The following is a 20,295-nucleotide window of genomic DNA, read 5'->3' as shown; positions in this document are numbered from 1 at the left end:
TAGCCAATCTGAAATAACTTAATAAGATAAGTACTTATTTACTGCACTGATTTATAGTGTATTCTCAATCCACATTCAAAGTGATGTGATGATATTTCAGACCCAATTTTATACACAATTATCTTACTGGCTCACAACAGCAGCCAATAAAAACACAAAAATAAAACAGCTCTTCCATGCTACAAAGAAAACATCACATCTCCCACCATAGCACCAAAACATCCTATGAGGTATAAATATGAGAAAGGGCTTTCTTACCTATAGTGCCTTGTTTATGGAATGCTGTTCTAAATAGATTTGGATAGTGGTATTTTTTTTACATCAGCTTAAAATTTGACTGTTTGTCAAACCTTCTCATCTTGTAGAATATTATTTGCATGGCCCTTGAAGGGAGGGTTTGTATGTGGTTTGAGATCTATATAACAAATCTGCAGTCTTTTGTTTCGGGAAGATTAAACAAAGCAGAAACTTTATTACCAACAATGTGAGATAGATGAGGCAGTAAGAACACTCGGATGCATTCCATTTGGGACTAAAATGCTAAAAGCAAATTAAACTGTCTACACCTTAAAGGATTTCTCAGAACAGTATATTTCTCAAAGTTTGTCATAGCTTCATCATACAATACAGCATTGTAAAGTATGTTTCTGTTGAATGTTAGTTGATGAGAGATAAGATCATTAGATGAGTAGGTTTATATAGTAGCAATAGTTTTTTAACAAACATCAAAGCAAGAAATATGAAAATGTAGAACTTCTAAAAATGATATCATTTGTAAGAACTGTAGCATATCTTATCCTAATTTCAATACCAATTTTCAGAGACTAAAGACAAAATTTCTTGACATTTTTGGAGGCCCTCTTATGAGTGGATGTATCAGATAAGTTGGACAAATGGAGATGCTTTCTTAATTGTGACTTACTAATGAAATAATTTGTTTACAGAAGTCTGCCTTGCACTGATACCATGTTATTTTCAATGCCTCAAACATTCCTCTTCTACACTTTTTAGTGTTATATTTAGTGATTTAATACAACTTGGATAAGGAAATGCACATTCTTTTATAAATCACCTGAGTTGGGAAAACTTGTGTCTTAACTCATCCTGTCACTGATGCAGAATTCTCCACGTGCTCTACTTTGGATATGTAGTATAGGGGTTTGGTTTACTGGAAAGAACAGAAAGATGTACTACATCTAAAAATGGGGATTGTTAAAATCAGTGTCTTTAAAGGGGAAGGTGAATTGACAAATCAGTCCTCAAATCTGAGTGACCGTTGATAGGTGGAGACAAAGATTTAATTATTGACTATCATTGTAATCATATTTCATTCTTTCACAGGATCTCTTTTTGTATGTTTGTGTGTGTTGCAGAATTTTCTATGACTATTAGATTTAGTTTGTAATCATCTGCATTCCCATTCTTGTTTAAACCTCCAATGTTAACTGAATTTTCCATTACACTCCTTTTCTTGTCACCCTATCCCTTCTTTCTTTTTATAGCATTTCAGTCTTTAACTTTGTTTACACATTTTAAGATTTTAATCACTTTTGTGACTGGGTCTCCATCCTGCTTCATTTACCCATATGTAAGATCATATAAATAATTGTAAATGTTATTTGTATTTTTTTTTCCTTGTGAACAATATCTCTTTTCCCCTTTTGCCATTTCCTGGTCCTATTCTGGTCTATTGATTGTTGTGAATGTTCAACAGTGTCAGAGAGAGATTAAGAATGGGCAAGGTGGTAGTGAGATCAAATTGCACTGGCAAAGGATTATTCTACCAATTTATAGAGCTGCTTACCTTGAAATCATGACTATGGGCAATGAACATAGGAATCAAAACTCTAACCTAAAATAATGAATATTAATACTAATAATATGATACAGTAATAACACAGCAGCACTCAAGAATGTTCAACAAAAGCACATAGCTACAGTGATGCCAAAGACAGTTACAATGATGGGCTCACCCAATCTATAGGCCTTATGCCTGGGAGAACATCCAGGTCTTCAAGGATTTATAAAATACAAACAGGGTCAGAGCCAAAAAAAATCTCATTGTTATTGCGTACCAATAACCAGCAGGAACTGTGAAAGAAAAAGTCCAGTTTCAAGATAATGCCAGATGGCATAGTTTAATAGATGACATCCAGAACATGCCCAACCTGCTAAATCTAGTGGGTCAAGCAAAAACAAGTGGAGAATGATAGTCTTGCAAATAATATGGCTTTATAGCTGATAATCAGTCCTTTGAATTGCATCTGGAAGCCTTCTGGAGCCCCTGCTCCCATAATTTTCCATGCCACTGCATTCTGGACCGGTAGAAACTTCTGGATGGCCTTCAAGAGCAGCTGTATATTGAGTATATTGAAGCAATCCATTCAGAAGATGACCAAGTATCTCCCAATACTGTCTGTGATGAATTCATACATACTGATGATACCTAACCCTGTGCTGGCAGATGACCTCATCAGTCAACTCTACGTTAAAGTTAAACAGGAATGGGAGACAATAGAATCTTGAGGGATCCCACAAAGGAGGAGTCTGGGTCAGATCTCTCCTTTACTAACAACACTGATTGAAATCAACTTTGGAAGAAGGAGAATCATTGCAACCCTGCCTCTTTCTCCAGTACAGGAGATGGATAATCCACGGATGGGTTTTCTCTGTCTGCCTGCTCTTGAGACCAAGTAGCCAAAGCTTGACACGCCCCCACTTCCTGTGGAGTCCATTCTTAACTTGGTCTCTGCTCGAGAAGACTCGTTTTGGCGTGGCTCTCAGCTTATCAGGTTAGACAAGAAATCCATTGATTGATTATCCCTTGATAATTGGCTTCCCCTTCCAAAAAAAAAAAAAAAAAAAAATTGCCACCTATAGGAATTTAACCACAAAATTTTCTGGGGATCAGTCCTGATCTCAAACCTAAAATTAAAAAGGGGATCGATGGGGAGGGAAACTTCCCCACAGATATCAGCCAGCCCCAGGGTTCTGGGGGGTGGAAAGGGGGGGAAGAAGGCATCAGCAGAGACTACTTGCTGAACCTTTTCCCCAACCACTAAGTTTTCCTTGGGATCATCCCTGATCCTATATTAAAATTGAAAAAGGGGGTGTGGGGGGGGGAAACTCCCCACGGATCCCAGCCAGCCCCAGGGCTCTGGAGGTGGAAAAGGGGGGGGGGAAAGGCATCAGCAGAGACCACTTGCTGAGCTTTTCTCCCCAACCTTCCAAGGGATTTTTTCCTCAAATTGGGGGAAAAAATAACAATCTCCAGGTCCGGATTCAAACTTGAATTCGGATCATCGGAGATTCCCTAGCAGCCCAGGGCAACCGCGGGCGCCATTTTAGTTGCCGTTTTCAGGCAACAAAGGCAATCCCTGACTGGGATTCCCTTAAAACGTCACCAGCGCGCCAAATTTAAATCCCCGGGCACAAGCAGCTTCTGGGAGGCTGCGGAGCTTATTTTCAGAGGGAAACGAGCCGCAGCCACCCTCCTTTTTAAAAAGCCGAAGCACAGGAAGGGAGTAAGCCCCAACCAAGAAACGGAGGCTAGAGAACCCTCCTGGGATCCGCAAAGCCCGTTTTCAGGGAGAAACGAGCTGCGGCTGCCATCTCTTGCCAGAGAAAGGCAAACCGAGCTTAAGGAAGCTCCACATCATATCTGGAATCACTGATAGAGGCGGAATAGGAGCGCACAGCCAGCGCTCCACCCCCGATACACACATATAATAATAGGACAAAATATAATAATAATAAAAATAAATACATAAATTTTAAATAATAATAATAATAATAATTAAAAAAAAAATTTTTTTAAAGCTAAAAATTAAGCGACTGCAGGGCCAACAGGCCTAAAGGCAGAACACACAATATTATCATCATCACCATTATTGTTGTTGTTATTATTATTATTTTATTATTGTTGTTGTTCCTATTATTAGTATAATAGTAATAGTATTAATAAGAATAAATTCCGCTCTAGGTGACCGCCATTTGATACCTGTTGTGTATTAAGTCAGGCCTACAGACCCTTTTGAGGTCGCCACTGATATTTTTTGCCTCCCTTTTCCTTTTTCTACTGGTGCACGTTGCCTGGTCACCTAAGGCCTCCGGGCGGAACCCAAAGAGTGGTTCCAAACGTGCCTTCGGTACCTCCCTCAGCTACCGTGACCTTAGCCCAGAGAGAATATTTTTGTTGTGGTCGGGTGATCAGGGGAATAGTCCTGGTACTTGTTCCAATTTCGCTCCCGCCAATACTTGCCTGCCTGAGAGTCTTCTCAGTTTTTCTGGGACTGTTCAAGCGGAATGGAGGGACCCTCGTTGCCTCAATCCATGAGCACGACCCCTCCATCTCCCAATTACGGCTGCAACACACCTTCTGACCAGAAGGCGGCAGGCAAGTGCAAAGCGAAGACAAAACACTCGCTCAAGAGGCCCTCCAAGTTGGCGGAAAAGCAAGCCAGCCGTAGGCACCAGGCCCTGGAGAAGGAGTTCTCCAGAGCGCAGAGGCAGGCCCAATTGGAATTGGTTCAAATAGCGGCCACCGAGATGGAATTACCATTGGGTCCATCCACATCAACCCAGAGCGCGTGGTCCATTCCAGGAACACCGCAACCACTGGATCCGCCATCTACATCAGCCCAACAAACAACCACGGCGGCAGGCACAACCACTGAGTCCAACTCTCCACCTGCGGTCACCACACCCAAAGGTAATGACATAGGGGACATCTGGGCAGATGGACGGCTAGAGGCCCTATTAACCAAAGTGGTGGACCGAGCCCTAGCACAGCGCTCCGCCCACCACGACCAGGGGCCCTCCATCTCAGCCATGCCACACTCGGAACTCCCCTCAGAGTCCTCAGGCATTCAGGAACCCGTCTCCCCGGCCCAGTCCTCCATGAGTGGTTATTCTTCACCACAAGAGGAGGATCAACCTGGGATCTCTATGTCAGAGGATGAGGAACTCCTCCCTGAGCCCCCCTCAGGGGGATTATTTAATCACAACCGCTTCCTCACGATAATACGCAAGGCCACAGCCATTGCGGACATGGGGACGGATCAGTTTTCTCAGCCGCAAGCGACACCGGCCACCACATCCAGACCCGTATTCGTAGAAAAGGTGACAACGCAACACCATATACCTTGCCCCGCCATTTTCCTGAAAGGGATCAAGAAGCCATGGGACTCTCCCGCTTCCTTCCCATCAGTGAGTGGTACGGACAAAAAATTATACAGCACTGCCACAGACCTCAATGAGGCCTTAGAAATTCCTAAAGTAGATGAAGCCTGGACCCCCTTGGTCTCCCAGACAGCCATGGCTGGGGACCTAGTGGAGGCCCTTAAGGCAGATGACAAAAAGTGGGAACAAGCCTTTCGCAAAACCCACCAGACAGCGGCATGGGCCATCAAAGCAGCCACCTCGGCCTCCTTTTTTGTCCGGGCCACCCTCATCTGGTTGCAACAACTACAAACCATAGTTCCTATGGAGGACATACGAACACACCAGGACCTGGCTAAGATGGTAGCAGCCACGGAATACGCTGCAGACGCAACGTTCCAATCGGCCATTTTTTCATCCAGATCCATAGCATCCAACATAATTGCCAGGAGAATGCTATGGCTAAAACACTGGCAAGCTGACACCAAGGCTAAGTGGCGGCTAGCGACCGCCCCTTACTCAAGCAACGGTCTGTTTGGGGAGGCCTTGGACCCCTATCTTGTAGAGAACAAAGACAAGCGGAAGGTCATGGCACACTTGAACAAAAGGTCAGACAAACGTACCACACCTTACTTTCGTAGGCAGTCCTTTCGCCAACCGACAACCACGCCTATCAGTCAGGCACCCAAGCCATTCACTCCCAGGCAGAACAAACCGTATGGCCACCCCTACGACAGACCGGGGTTCCAGCCCAGACAACAAAACCAGTCGAGACGACCCGTTCGTGGAACGGGTCGTCCGTACCGGAAGACAAAATGACTCCTACATAGACCTACCCATTGGAGGAAGACTAGCTCACCTCTTCCACCAGTGGGAGCAGACCTCCACGGACAACTGGGTACTACAAACCATCCAGTCCGGGCTGTCCCTGGAGTTCCTGGTCACACCCCCAGACCGACTCATCAACTGCTCGGTCTCCAGGAACCCCACCAAACGCAAACTCATGCAGGAGGCCATCCAACACCTGTTGGACATTCAAGCCATAGAACCGGTCCCAGCGGAATACAGAGGCAGAGGATTTTACTCCATCCTCTTCGTGGTTCCAAAGACTTCAGGAGGATGGAGGGCAATCCTGGACCTAAAAAACCTCAACTGCTACATCACATACAAAAAATTCAAGATGCAATCCCTTCAGTCCATCCTGGGAAGCATCAGAGAAGGAGACTTCCTGGCATCGATAGACCTCACGGAAGCCTACCTTCACATCCCCATCCACCCAAACCACCGCCGGTTCCTATGTTTCTGTTACGGGGGAAAACACTTCCAATACAGAGCTCTCCCCTTCAGTCTATCTTCGGCACCCAGGGTATTTACCAAGATACTAGCAGTGGTAGCCGCCAAACTGAGAAAAATCCCAATACGCGTCCAATGTTACCTAGACGACATACTAATCCAAGCAACATCCCTACAGACAGCTCAGGCGGACGTAAGGACCGTCATTCGCGTCCTCCAATTACACGGATTCTCAGTAAACTTTCAGAAGAGCCAGACAGTTCCCTCGTCCAGGCTGCTGCATCTGGGGGCCATGATAGACACAACCAACTGTATGGTCTATCTCTCCCAAGACCGGGTGGCCGGCATCAGGGAACTGGCTCGCTGGGTTCACAGGCAACGTTCAGTTCCGATACTAACACTTTCCCAATTATTGGGCAAGATGGTATCGGCCATAGCCATTGTACCCTGGGCCAGGCTCCACCTACGGGAACTACAGTGGTTTCTGCTCCCGTACCAACGGCAGAACACCAGCGCATCCAACCACCTAGTCAGGGTCACGGCACAAATCCGCAGGGCGCTACGCTGGTGGTGCTCTCGGGCCGTGACCAAGGGGTCACCCTTCAAGGAACCAGTCAGAGTTACCATCACTACAGACGCCAGTCTGTATGGTTGGGGAGCCCATCTGGACTCCCAGTTTGTACAGGGACGTTGGTCCGCCACGGATCTGAGAAACAACATCAACTGGCTAGAACTCAGGGCTATCCACCTAGCCTTGCAACAATTCAAAGACAGAATCAGAGGCCACCACGTTCTAGTCCTAACAGACAACGTAGCAGCCAAGGCGCACATCAATCGGCAGGGGGGGACCAGATCAAAAACCCTGATGACAGAGTCACGACTCCTATTCAGCTGGGTAGAGCCCAATCTGAAGTCACTAAAAGCGGAACACATATCGGGGGTCAACAACCAGCAAGCGGACTTCCTAAGCCGCACCACAGTGGACCCTTTGGAGTGGGGGCTACACCCGAACTTGTTCCTAGACATCTCCCGCAAGTTCGGGTACCCGATCCTCGATCTGTTCGCATCATCAGACAATGCCCAGCTCCCCAGATTTTACTCTCGTTACTTCAACCCGCGAGCAGAGGGGACGGACGCTCTGAGAACTCAGTGGCCTCAGGGTCTGCTTTATGCCTTTCCCCCACTACCACTCATACCGGCGGTCATCCGCAAGCTGATTCAGGAGCGGGCAGAAGTGATCCTAGTAGCACCATATTGGCCACAGAGACCGTGGTTCGCCGACCTGATGAACCTGTCTCAGTCGCCCCCATGGAACATTCCCCCTCATCAAGTGTCCCTACACCAGGGAACCATCAGTCACCCGGAACCCCAATGGTTACAACTGACCGCCTGGCACTTGAGCGCCAGATAATGGCACAGGAACTATTCTCTCCCGGGGCCATTACCATAATTCAAGCTTCACGCCGTCCGGCAACAAACCGCATTTATGACTCCACTTGGAAAAATTTTTGCCTTTGGTGCAGGGAACGGCAGTTTGACTTACACAAACTCTACATCCCTCAGATAGTAGATTACCTCTTGGAGGGACTAGACAGAGGCCTCGCCCCCGCGACCATCCGCAGGCAAGTGGCGGCCTTGTCCACCCTCCTCACCTGCACGGATTCGGTTCCCTTAGCTCACCACCCCAGGATCCGCGCCTTTATCAAGGGCGCCTATAACACCAGACCTCCAGTAATTCACAGGTACCCGTCCTGGGAACTACCGCGAGTCCTTCACGCACTCACTCGGTCACCATTTGAACCATTGGCGACCGTTTCCTTGCGACACCTGTCGCTAAAGGTGGCGTTCCTGATTGCCATCACATCGGCCAGACGAATTTCGGAACTGGCCGCACTGTCAGTCAGAAATGACCTATGCATTTTCCACAAGGACAGGGTGGTCCTTAGGTTAGATCCTGCCTTCATACCGAAGGTGAATTCACTCTTTCACAGGACACAGGAAGTAATTCTCCCAAACTTCTGTCCAAATCCAACACATGACCGGGAGCGGCAGTGGCATACATTGGACGTCCGCAGAGCCTTGCAGCGTTATATAAAGCGTACAGAACCCTTCCGCAAATCGGAGGCCCTATTTGTGTCCTTCCAAGCGGGCACCTTGGGGCGGAAAGTTTCCGCGGGCACCATTGGAAGGTGGATCCGAAGCTGTATCGCAGAAGCTTACAATGTATCATCCCTGCCGCCCCCAAGTCATCTCACGGCCCATTCCACCCGAAGCGCTGCAACTTCGGCGGCATGGGCTACCCAGGCGTCAATCGAGGAAGTTTGCAGGGCCGCGACATGGTCCTCGCCTTCCCCGTTTATACGACACTACAAGATAGACCGCTTTGCATCGGCGGACGCCTCCTTTGGTAGGAGGGTCCTCCAGCAAGTTGTCTCAGAGATCAATCTACCGGCCTTATCTGTTTCCCACCCCTTGGGACAGTGAGGCTTTGGTACGTCCCATCCGTGGATTATCCATCTCCTGTACTGGAGAAGGGGCGTTGGTCTTACCTGAACGCCTTTTCTCAGTACGGAGATGGATAATCCACACCCACCCCAAGGCCAGCAGGCCGCTAGTAGGGAGCTGAGAGCCAATACCTCGTCAATCATCAGCCAATTCGCCCTCGTTAAGAATGGACTCCACAGGAAGTGGGGGCGTGTCAAGCTTTGGCTACTTGGTCTCAAGAGCAGGCAGACAGAGAAAACCCATCCGTGGATTATCCATCTCCGTACTGAGAAAAGGCGTTCAGGTAAGACCAACACCCCTTCTCTCTATTCTCTGGGTTTGCTAAGAAGAATACTGTGACCATTAGTGAAAGTCATTGAGAGATGGAGACCAAGTATGTAGGCATTCACCCTCAGCAGAGGTTATCCGCAAGTTCAGTCAATAATGTTTCAATCCCCTACTCAGGTCTCAAAGCCAGCTGAAAGATTTGCAGATAAACCATTTCCTTCAAGTTGTCCTTTTTATTACTTTATAATATAAAGTACAAAAATAATAGAAAAAATAGGGGAGGGAATAGGGAAGGGAAAAGTGTAGAAAAGAAGGGAAAAAGAAAGAAAAGGCATTGACTTCTGACCCCCTTTGGTGCAGTAGAATAAGATAGTAACATCATACCTCATTTTTTTACTTTTACATAATAGTATAAACTAGCCATTTCTATAACAACAAATCTATTTAATTGGTAAAACCCAACATCAAAGTTTCATTTTTTTTTCACCTTAAGCACAAAGTCTGGAAGCTGTTTCCAAATAGAAACAAAAGTAATTGTTTTTTTTTTCTTTTATAAAGCAGTCAATTTAGCTATCTCTGCTAACTCCATCAACTTTTGCAGCCAATCATCCATTGTGGGCATTCAAAGTGTCCTTCCATTTTTGTGCATAAATTAATCTTGCTGCTGTCAACATATATCGCATCAAAGTTCCAATTTTTTTCCATTAAACTCAAAAGTTTCTGGTTTTATCTTTATATTCACTTTAAGAATCTTCTGTATTAGAATATGAATCCTACTCCAATATTTCTTTGGTTTATCCCATGTCCACTATAAATGATAGAAAAGTTCCTTCTTTACATTTGCATTTCCAACATTCATTTGAAGTACCTTTATACATTCTTGATAACTTATCTGGTGTTAAATACCAACAATAACATAATCTTACAGACATTTTCTTTTAAATTGAAATTTAGTGTAAATTTTAAACCTTTTGTCCACATATTCTCCCATTGTTCAAGCTTTACATTATATTTAAAATTCCTTGCCCACTGACATACAATGTTTTACATATTCACTTTCCAAATTCAAATTCAATAACGTTTTACCGTGTTTCCCCAAAAGTAAACCCTACCCCAAAAATAAGCCGTAGCACACCTAAAAATCAAGCTGGGGTGGGGATGTGGAGCTCCCCTTGTGCCCCACACTCACTTACCTTGCAGCCAGGCCTCTCCTTGCCAGCTCACTTCTTCTGCAGCATCCCCAGGCCCGCATTTTGCAGTTAGAGGCGTTTCTGGAAGGCCACTGCAGCCGAGAACTGAGCTAAGGATTCATCTTCCGGAAAGGCCTCTGACTGCGAAATGCAGACCGGAGCTCCATTCTCATCTGCAGAATGAAGCTGCTCCTTCGGCTGCAGAAGAAGTGGGCTGGCTGGGTGAAGCTGTGGGTGCTGGAGATGAGTGGAAAAGACACACCCTCCCCCCAGATAAGACCTAGTGCCTCTTTTGGAATCAAAAATAAAAATAAGACCGGGTCATATTTTCAGAGAATGGCACATAGTTATTTTGAAACAGTTTTGTGTTTGTATTTGTCAATATGACTCCAAATATTTCACCTTTTTCTCAGTCCTAAAGCCAGACTTTTAGTCAATACATCACAGTCCTGTGGAATCATATTCTTAATAAGCCTTGGTTGTTTTCTGTTTATTTGTTTTAAAACCCGCTAAAACCTCAAACTCATTTAATTTCCTCATCAAATATTCTATATTATTTTTTGGATCTCGAAAGAATATAACCAAACCATCAGCAAATGCCCTCAATTTATAAACTTTCTTTTGATAGTTATACTTGTTATTTTCTCATCTTGTTTGATATCTCTGTTTAAAATTTCCAACACCAAAATAACAGGAAAAACATTGGACATCCTTGTCTCTTACCCTTTTGAATTTCACATGAATTGGTTAAATCACCGTTAATAACAATTTTTGCTTGCTGTAACATATAAATAAATAAAATAAAATTCTCTCCAAAGTCCATTTCTTTCAGAGCTTGAAGCATAAAAGCACAATTTAGATTATCAAAGGCCTTCTCTACATCTAAGAGTATTAAAGTTGCCTGTTTTTCATTATGGTATTGTAAATATTCAAGAATATTCAAAACAGACCTCATGTTATCCTTTAACTGTCTTTTTGGCAGAAAGCCAGATTGATCTTTGTAAATATACCTATAAAACTTTTTTAATCTTTCTGCCAAAACTGCAGCAAAAAGTTTACAGTCTTTGTTTAATAATGAGATTGATTTGTAATTCTTCATTTTCATAACATCTTGACCTTCTTTCCACATTTGAAGTGGAAATCAGGGCTTTCTCAAGCTGTAGTATAGCCACCTTATCAATGACCTTCTCTAAAAAGGAATATGATGGAGGCAGCACAAAAATTGTACATTGTGTTTGGGACCAGTGATGGTTTCTCAATAAGCGAGTGGAACACTGCTTTTTAAAGTGTCCACCTTTCCTCAAGTATGAATTCACCACTCTGGATGCAGACATGTATCCTAGGAAATCTTAGCCAACCAGAGGGACATGCATTTAATATACAGTGGCCAAGTTCATAGCTTGCTTTAAAAGGCTCAAACCCATCCCAGGTAACAGAGCCAGACATGCCTCTGTCAAATCAATAGGACTTGCCAGAAAGCCACATCCAACTTAGAGGAAATATGATCAGTTTTATATAACAGATGTTTAGAATATTTTTCACAGTGGTACTTCAGGTGCCCATCAAATTCCATCCTGCCAAGTTGCCCTGAATAGATGTGATAAGGGTGAAAATATATATACACATTTTGCCACCTTTGTTACCACATGGTAGTCTGAAACAAAGCTCTAATATACATCTGGTTTAACATTTCCAATACTATTATGCACTGCTAATATAAACCAACTTGCTTCATACAGAGCTAATGAATGAAAGTGCATGCTTATTTCAAGCTTCTAAAAAATAAGGGTTTGTTGCTTGCTGTTCATTACTTTCATCCTGAGTTGCTGTGCTGATAATCCAGTCTAGGGAAATGTATTTGTCAATTAGCTTTAAGTTTCCTAACCTTTTATTTGTTGATTGCTTCTTACAGTTTGGTTATTTTACTGTAGATATTTGATTCCATATATTCTGAGCGTTAAACTGCAATAGTTTTAATATAGTTACTAATACAGTTGCAAAACCTGCATTGATATTTGCACTAGAGATGTGTAGTTTTAAACAAAATTTTCCTGCAGCAGAATTCCTTTTGTAATTCTGGCGAATTACGTGGAGAAGTAATCCCCATTCCCTTATAGACAGGGTTGGGGTTGGGGATTTTTCAAATAACATTCTCAATATTTAGCAAATAGCATGTCTGGGTTCATGGGTTTAACAAACAATAATAGATAACAATTATCATAAACAATATGTTAATTAATCGCTCAATAGCCTTCTTGTTAATATATATTCAAAATTACATATCACATTCCTTTCTCTCTTACTCATTTTTCTAGCCATTGATAGAAATGATCCCATGTTCTAAAATACATTGAGTCTTCTTTCTCTTTTATCTTTAAAGTCAATTATCCGTTTCTGCACACTCTAAAATTTTCTTAATTAGTACTTCTTCAGCTGGTAAATTTTCATTTTTCCAATGTTGGGCAAATACAATTATTGCTGCCGTTAGTATGTGTAGTATTAAATATCCGCAATCTTTCTCATCATTTGCTCCTATTATTCCTAACAAAAATAATTCTGGTTTAAAGTCTATTTGTTTTTTAGTCATTTTCTCTAACCATAAATTTATTTTAACTCAAAATCTTTTTGCTTTAGGGCAGTGGTTCTCAACCTTTCTAATGCTGTGACCCCATAATACAGTTCCCCATGTTGTGATGACCCCCAAGTGGGTGTGGCCACCAATAAGAGGGAGTAGGTCAGCTAGGGAAAAGGGAAAAAAATGGCGGACAACGTGGTTTGGCGACCCCCGTGAAATGGTCGTTCGACCCCAAATGGGGTCCCGACCCACAGGTTGAGAACCACTGCTTTAGGGCATGTCCACCAGATATGATAATAAGTACCTGGTCTTTGTTTGCATTTCCAACAGTTGTTTGAAGTATTTTTAAACATTTTTGCTAATCTCACTGGTGTCATATGCCATCTGTAAAACATTTTATATAAGTTTTCTTTATATGCTACTGCTTTAGTTAATTTAATATTTCTTTCCCATAACTTTTGCCAGTCTTCTAATTCTATATTATATCCAAAGTTCTTTGGCCATGTTATCATTGTTTCTTTTACTTGTTCTTCCTCCATCTTTAAGTTTAACAGAAATCTATAGAGTTTCTTAATCAACTTTTCATCTGTTTTTAGCAGTATCTGATCAAATTTTGTCCTTTATAAAATCCCATTGTTTTAACATCTTTTTCATATCTCGTTTGAATTTGCAGATATGGCCACCATGCTAGATAATACCTTGTTCTTGTAAATCTTGTCTGTCTTTCAATTTTCTTTCATTGTCCAAAATATCTTTATAAGTCACAACTTTATCGTAGTTAATTAAATTTGGGTAAGCAAAAGCTTCCATTGTTGAAAGCCATTCAGGTATCTTAATATAATTTTTTTCTTTTATTTTTTCCCATTCTGAAAGAAGTGCATTCCTTATAAAATGGTTTTGAAAGTATTTATGTATTTTATTCTTCCCATACTACAGAAAGGCATGCCAACCAATATGTAGGTCATGCCCCTCTAGGCACAATAGTCTTTTGTCTCTAAGCATTATCCATTCTTTAAGCCATGTTAAAATAGTTGCTTGTTAGTATAACCTCCAGTCCAGTAGTCCAAATCCTCCACTTGCTTTCGCTTCTTGTAGCATTTTCACTCTAATTCTAGCTTTTTTTCTTGCCAGATAAATTTCAATATTGTTGTATTCAGTTCATCAAAAAAGGCTTTTCCCAGCCTTTTTCATTGAACTTTCTATAGGGATCGCCCTTGCCCTTTTTCTCTAAACATTCTAGAAGAAAAATGATTTTACATCTTTTATAGGTAGTCCTCAAATTACAACCACATTTGGTACCAACATTTCCATTGTTAAGTAAGGTGGGTGTTAAGGGAGTTGTGTTTGATTTTATTTATTTATTTATTTTGCCACAGTTGCTTCCTACCTTGACTTTGCTTGTCAGAAGCTGGCTAGGAAGGTTGCAAATGACAATCACTTGACCCTGGCATGCTGCAACTATCGTAAATGCATGCTGGTTGCCAATTGCCTGAATTCTGATCACGTGACTGTGGAGATGCTTTGATGATTGTATGTGAAAGAATGGATAGTAAGTCACTTTTCTTTAGTGCCTTTATAACTTAGAATGGTTGCCAGATGAATGGCTGTAAGGACTATCTTTATTGATCAATGACATTTGTGCATTGTGGAATGTTAACTGTAAAACTCCACTTATAGTTTTAGATTTAAACTTCTCTAAACCAGTACAAGAAAGCACTAAGATTTGTAGACCCTAGATCAGACCTGGGTAGTTTACAGCCCTCAGGCTATATCTGGCCCTTTGGCTGTCACTGTCTGGCACTCAATGAAGTTAATCGGAAATTAGAAATCAAATGTAAAAAGCATTCTGCAAGAGGCAGGAGAAGAAGCCGAGTCAGGTCTGGCTCTAAGCAGTCGCTCTGCATTCCTTCAATCAGCTTCAGAAAGCACTTTTCTATGCTGCCCAGCGCTCGTCCCTCTCCTGGAATAGCCTGAGGAGTTGAGGTGATGGAGTTTCAGAACATCAAATCAAGTTACATTGGTTCAGCGCTCCACAACAATCCCAGTTTCTCATGTGGCCCTTGGGAAAAATTATTGCCCTAAAAGATTGAGATTCCATAGACACATATGAAAGTAAATTATCCTATTAGAATTAGACTTGTTTCTAAGTAAGGGCATTCTCAACGTGTTAACCAGTACCTGAGGTTCTCAGTATAAAGTATAGTGAGTGATAGTGGTGAATATGTACATCTTTTATGGATGTGCTGCTATAAAAGACCAGTGCAATTCTGCAGGATTAAGCAATCATAAGAGTAATAATGATCTAGTGAAGAATTGTTTTTCGTCTAAACCAGCGGTTCTCAACCTATGGGTCGCAACCCCATTTGGGGTCAATCGACCATTTTACGGGGGTCGCGAAACAACGCGATCCGCCATTTTTCCCCCAGGGGCCGCCGCGCATGTGCGCCGCGCATGGGGGCGCCGCCGCGCATGGGGGCGCCGCCGCGCATGTGCGCCGCGCATGGGGGCGCTGCTGCGCATGCACGCCATGCCGCACATGCGCGGCGCGTTCGTGTGGCGGGGTCGCCGTCACACGAAGATTGAGAATCGCTGGTCTAAACATTCTGATGATCACTTCTGGGACAAAAGCTTTTTGCCATCTCTCTCTCTCTGCACCTCCCGTGCAACCATATGCATATACTCTGGAGAGTTTATAAACTGCTTAAAAAGCTACACCTTTTCCCAGGATTGCACAGATCCCATAAATTAATGTCTCTTTAATTTTTATGGGTAAGATGCAACTTGTTTAAGGAGCCACTAAATTGTACAAGTATATTTACGTTGGATCTGAAAGATCTTTTATGCTTTCAAACTGAATATAGGTAGTCTTCAAATTACAGTAATTTGTTCAATGATTGAAGTTACCAGGGCACCGAACAAAGAGATGACCTGTGTCAAAAGTTACAACCATTGCAGTGCCATTGAGGTCACATGATAAAATTTGGGCACTTGGCAATCCATTGCTTTAACTCCCCCATCCGCCTACATCCTCACATCTATGCCCTTTTGGTCCCATGCCTCCCTATATACTCTGCCACCTCAACAGACCTTTGGGTGCTCCATGCTGCTGATGAATTATGCCCAGCCTAGCTCTTTGTGCCAAGAAGCCCCTTTGGGCAAAGCCAGCAAAAGCAAGCCCTTTTTCACTATGCTTCTGGGCCAGACTGGGCCAGAGCTTCCTGACCTTCTGTGGATATGACACTGTTTCTGGCTTATTTACTTGCTTGCTTCTGGTTCTTGAGGTTCACCAGGAACCTCTGCCACAGCCCAGGTTACTGCAAGAAGCAGAAGTAAGAAGCAAGCAGGAAAACAAGAAACATCCCTAGAGCCATGCTGTGCCAGGAAGCCCCATTCTAGCTGGGCCGAGCAGTGTGGTGCAAAGGGACTTTCTTTTGCTGGCTTTGTGGTGCAAAGGGTTGGACATATCTCAGTAGCAGCAGGAGAAAGAAGATGGGGAAGGTCATTTGGGGCAGCGGAGCAGTGTCAGAGTACAGAATGGTGAGGGCATCTGTAGCTTCCCAGGGTGTGGCAAGAAGCCTCAATACCATGTGATTCTGGGGTTTCTTGCCACCTAACAAGGAGCAAAGATGGGAGGGAAATATTGTAGGTGGGTGGAAGAAATTGGAGGCAGTCCTTTACCTTATTGAGGCTTGGTATTGAGAGGGACCAAGCCTGGAATGCCTTGACTGGTCACTTAACAACCCACAATTTTTGGTTAATGACTACAATGGGGAGTGCTGGGATTGCTATTGGAATAGTGTTATATCTCGCTTTTTGTAGTCATATGATATCTCACTTTAAAACCATGCCAATCTAAAATGACAGTCTCAATCCCAATTGTTGTGATACGTTGAGGACCACCTGTAGCTGCATTTCCTTGATCATTGGGTTATATCTATTAGTGTAAATAACTTTTCTTCAATATAATAGGTACACAGGAAAGAATATTACATTATTGACTGTTGCAGGGAAATGAAAGGTTGAAATTATTTGATGCTGTTTTATCCCTGTTTTTTTTTAATAATATATACCAATGGTCCCCAATCTTTCTGGCCCAGATTTGGAAGAAAAATTGTCTTCCATGGACCAGAGGGGGTGGGAATGGTTTCATGGGTAACCTAGATCCTGTGAATGCTCAGATGAAGCTTCACTCACTTGCCTGCTGCTTGTGTGGCCCAGTTCCTAACAGGCATGGACTGTAACGTGGCCCTGGGGTTTGGGACCTCTGATGTATACAACTGAACAGGGGTAAAAGAGATCTAATGTCAAGGCTTCAGCCTTCATATGCATTACTTTCTTTCCTAAGTTGTCTCTGTAGTATCCCGCTACATAAGTCAAGATAATGGAAGGGACAAAAAATAAATGTTTCCATACCTGTGGTAAGGGATGAGCAGAGAACTAACTATTTATGAGAAAGAATGTCAGTACTAAAAAAGTGATGTTGGCCCTAAGGTTGAATTGATTTTTTTTTATGAATTTGTATCCTTCCAAGAACTGCCAGCTAATAAGGAATTGTACAAAACATCTATATTGGGATAGGGCCAACTCTTCTACACCTTTACTAGAAGAATAAAAGGAAACAACAAAACATTTATATTTATGTTTATTTTTTTAGTGTGTTTGAGTAAATTATATAATTGCTCAAATTCTTGCAAACTAAGTTTACTAGAGATAGTTTTGAGCCTTAATTTCAAACATATTTTCTATGTGTGCTTTTCTCTAGAAAGGAGTCAAGTGTCCTAAATAAATCATGTTATGTTAAGAGTAAAATAACATTCTTCAGACCACTGCCAAAATAAACAATTTTAATGAAAAATTATAATAGCAAAGGAATACTGTCAAGAATATTATCATTGTTTCTATCTTTATGCAATTGTGAAATAACTTACAAAATGTAATTTTGCTGTAAAATAGTATAGTATGCTTTTAGTTCCCTTCCAACTGGTAATAAGTAGAACATAACATTGGAAAGACAAGATGTGGAAGTTTACATATATTGAAATAGTGCCTTGTATTAATAACTGTTTCTTTGAATGTTGAACAAGGAATTCTTTATATAGGAGAGCTTAAAAGAATTCCTTTTTAAAATTGTGATAAAACCAGGTTTAAGGAATATTCCCTGGCTGAAGGAGCATGCAAGATAATTATGGTGGCCTCTTAAACTCTCTAAAGTTCCCAACTTAATTTATTGTGAGACTATGTAGATTGTTACCTTAACTCATTAATATTTCAGGTATTCCATGTTGAGTTCTTCTGGGAACTATGGTGACATAAGAGTGCTCAAGTTTACTTATCACGTCTGTCGTATACTACCACCTCTTAAACTACCAAACTTCACTATCTTCTGCGGATCTTACTGTTGAACAGCTCTGTTAAAGTTAGAGAAGAACATGCTGATGTGTAGATTACAAACTCGAAGGACATTATGAATAACACTGTCTTTATTTCTACAGTGGGAGCCAAGAAGAAAGATTTGCTCCCGGGTGGAACAGGGATTACTCTCCTCCCCTTGATAGTCTTGCTCAAGAAAGACACTCTGGCAACTTCTCTGGCAGAGAATCACTTCCTTTTGATATCCAGGGACTCCCAGGCATCCTCAATCCTCAGTTTGCAAACAGAGAGGAATCTACTTTCAGCTTTGGAGGTAGAGATGGACCACGTAGTGACTTCAGAGGTGGGGAGGGTCATATGCATGATTTTGGAAACAGAGATTACTCGCCTTCAGATTTTCAGAGTAGGGATGATTCACAGTTGGACTTCAGAGCTAGGGTACCTCTCCTTCCAGACTTTAGGGGTAGGGAGATGTATCCTGGAAATTTTCAGGATACAGAAGGCCAGTCTGTGGATTATAGTGGAGGAGATATTCCTCCTATGGATTATAGAAATAGAGATACATTCCGAATGAACTATAGAGATAGGGAAGCTCACACAATGAACTATAGAGGCAGAGAGGATACTTCATCAGAGTGTCGTGCTAGGGGAACATCTGATTTGGATTTCAGAAATAGAGACGGATCACACCCACACTTTAGAGCAAGAGACATGCCTGAACAAGATTATAGGAGCAGAGAGCAACCATATTCAGAGTTTAGGAAAAGAGATGTACCTGATACAGATTTGAGAAATATGGGTGCAGCTGATTCAGACTTCAGAGACAGAGATGTACCCCACCCAAATTTTAGAAATAGGCCAAAACCTCAGGCTGATCAAGATTTTAGAGGTAGGGATGCCCCACCACCGCTGGATTTTGCAGAAAGGGAGAGACCCTCAGCAGACTCAAACATCGTAGATTTCCATCACGGTCAATCTACAGCACAATCAGCAGATAGAGAATGCAAGATAGAAGAGACTGTAGTTGCTAGAGACAGGTCTTCATTGAGTATTCAGAATGAGGATTTGCCACATTCAGAATCAAGAGCCAGAGAAGAAGAACCCCAAGAACAAAATCTTAAGACTGAATCTTCCCTAGAGTTCCAAAATAGCCGCAATCTTCTTCCCAATCTTCCGGACCAAGATAAGCCCGCTCAGGGCTTTGTTAGCAATCAGGAGATTTCTGCAAAAGAAGAGCAAGTAACTGAATTACCTGGACTAAAAGAAAAAAGTGATCTGGATTTCCTTGGAAGGCAGGATACAGACTACAGGGGCATTGAGTATCGAGATGTAGATCATCGTCTTCCAGGATGTCAGGTCTTTGACTATGAACACGGCAAATCTTTTGCTGATGGGAAATCTTGTAAAGATTCTTCACCAGACCTTCAGGTACGCAATTTATTGTAAAGCTTCTATCTTAATCACATTTATAAAATGCTTACTAGAAGATGATAACACTTTAAAAATAAAAGCTGTGAGCTGTAATGAAATTAATTCTCCTTTGGTCCATTACACCTCACTCCTTGCATAATTAAATCTGTAAATTGAAGTGTAGGTATTGTAACATGAGATTATTTATTAATTGGGTTTATAGTTTGCCTTTGCTTGAGTTTAAGTTGATAGGCATAGTTTTCTCTGTTCCAAGTTTTTCTCATAAAAACAATCTGATTGGTATGAGGGATAATAGTCAGCCTAAATCCGTGGTTGAAGGTGGATTTGAACCTATAAACCTTTACTTCACATTTTAATCAATAAAACACTGAGTCTTCCGTACAGCTTTCTGTGCCTAATTTCTTTAGTTATAATTTTTTCTTATAAATTGATGTCTTTTACATGCAATCTTAGCACCTTGATGATAAGATGTTTTATAAAATATAAATAATTAAGGATTGTAGT

General features: G+C 42.2%; 1 protein-coding gene across 2 annotated transcripts in view; it reads left to right on the top strand.

Annotated features, from left to right (window-relative positions):
• RBM6 (RNA binding motif protein 6) overlaps window positions 1-20,295 on the top strand; it is an 86,408-nt gene that overhangs the window by 7,629 nt on the left and 58,484 nt on the right. For both annotated transcript variants that reach the window (XM_039333865.1, XM_039333856.1), the window contains exon 3: window positions 18,483-19,788. In XM_039333865.1, the coding sequence (XP_039189799.1) occupies window positions 18,483-19,788 (1,306 nt within the window). The remainder of the gene's footprint in view (window positions 1-18,482; window positions 19,789-20,295) is intronic.

The sequence above is a fragment of the Crotalus tigris genome, unplaced genomic scaffold, assembly GCF_016545835.1.
Source record: "Crotalus tigris isolate CLP2741 ecotype Arizona unplaced genomic scaffold, ASM1654583v1 scf7180000017625.6296891, whole genome shotgun sequence".
Taxonomy (NCBI): Eukaryota; Metazoa; Chordata; class Lepidosauria; order Squamata; family Viperidae; genus Crotalus; species Crotalus tigris.
The sequence above is the reverse complement of the archived record's forward strand: the minus strand, read 5'-3'. Positions and strand labels throughout refer to the sequence as shown.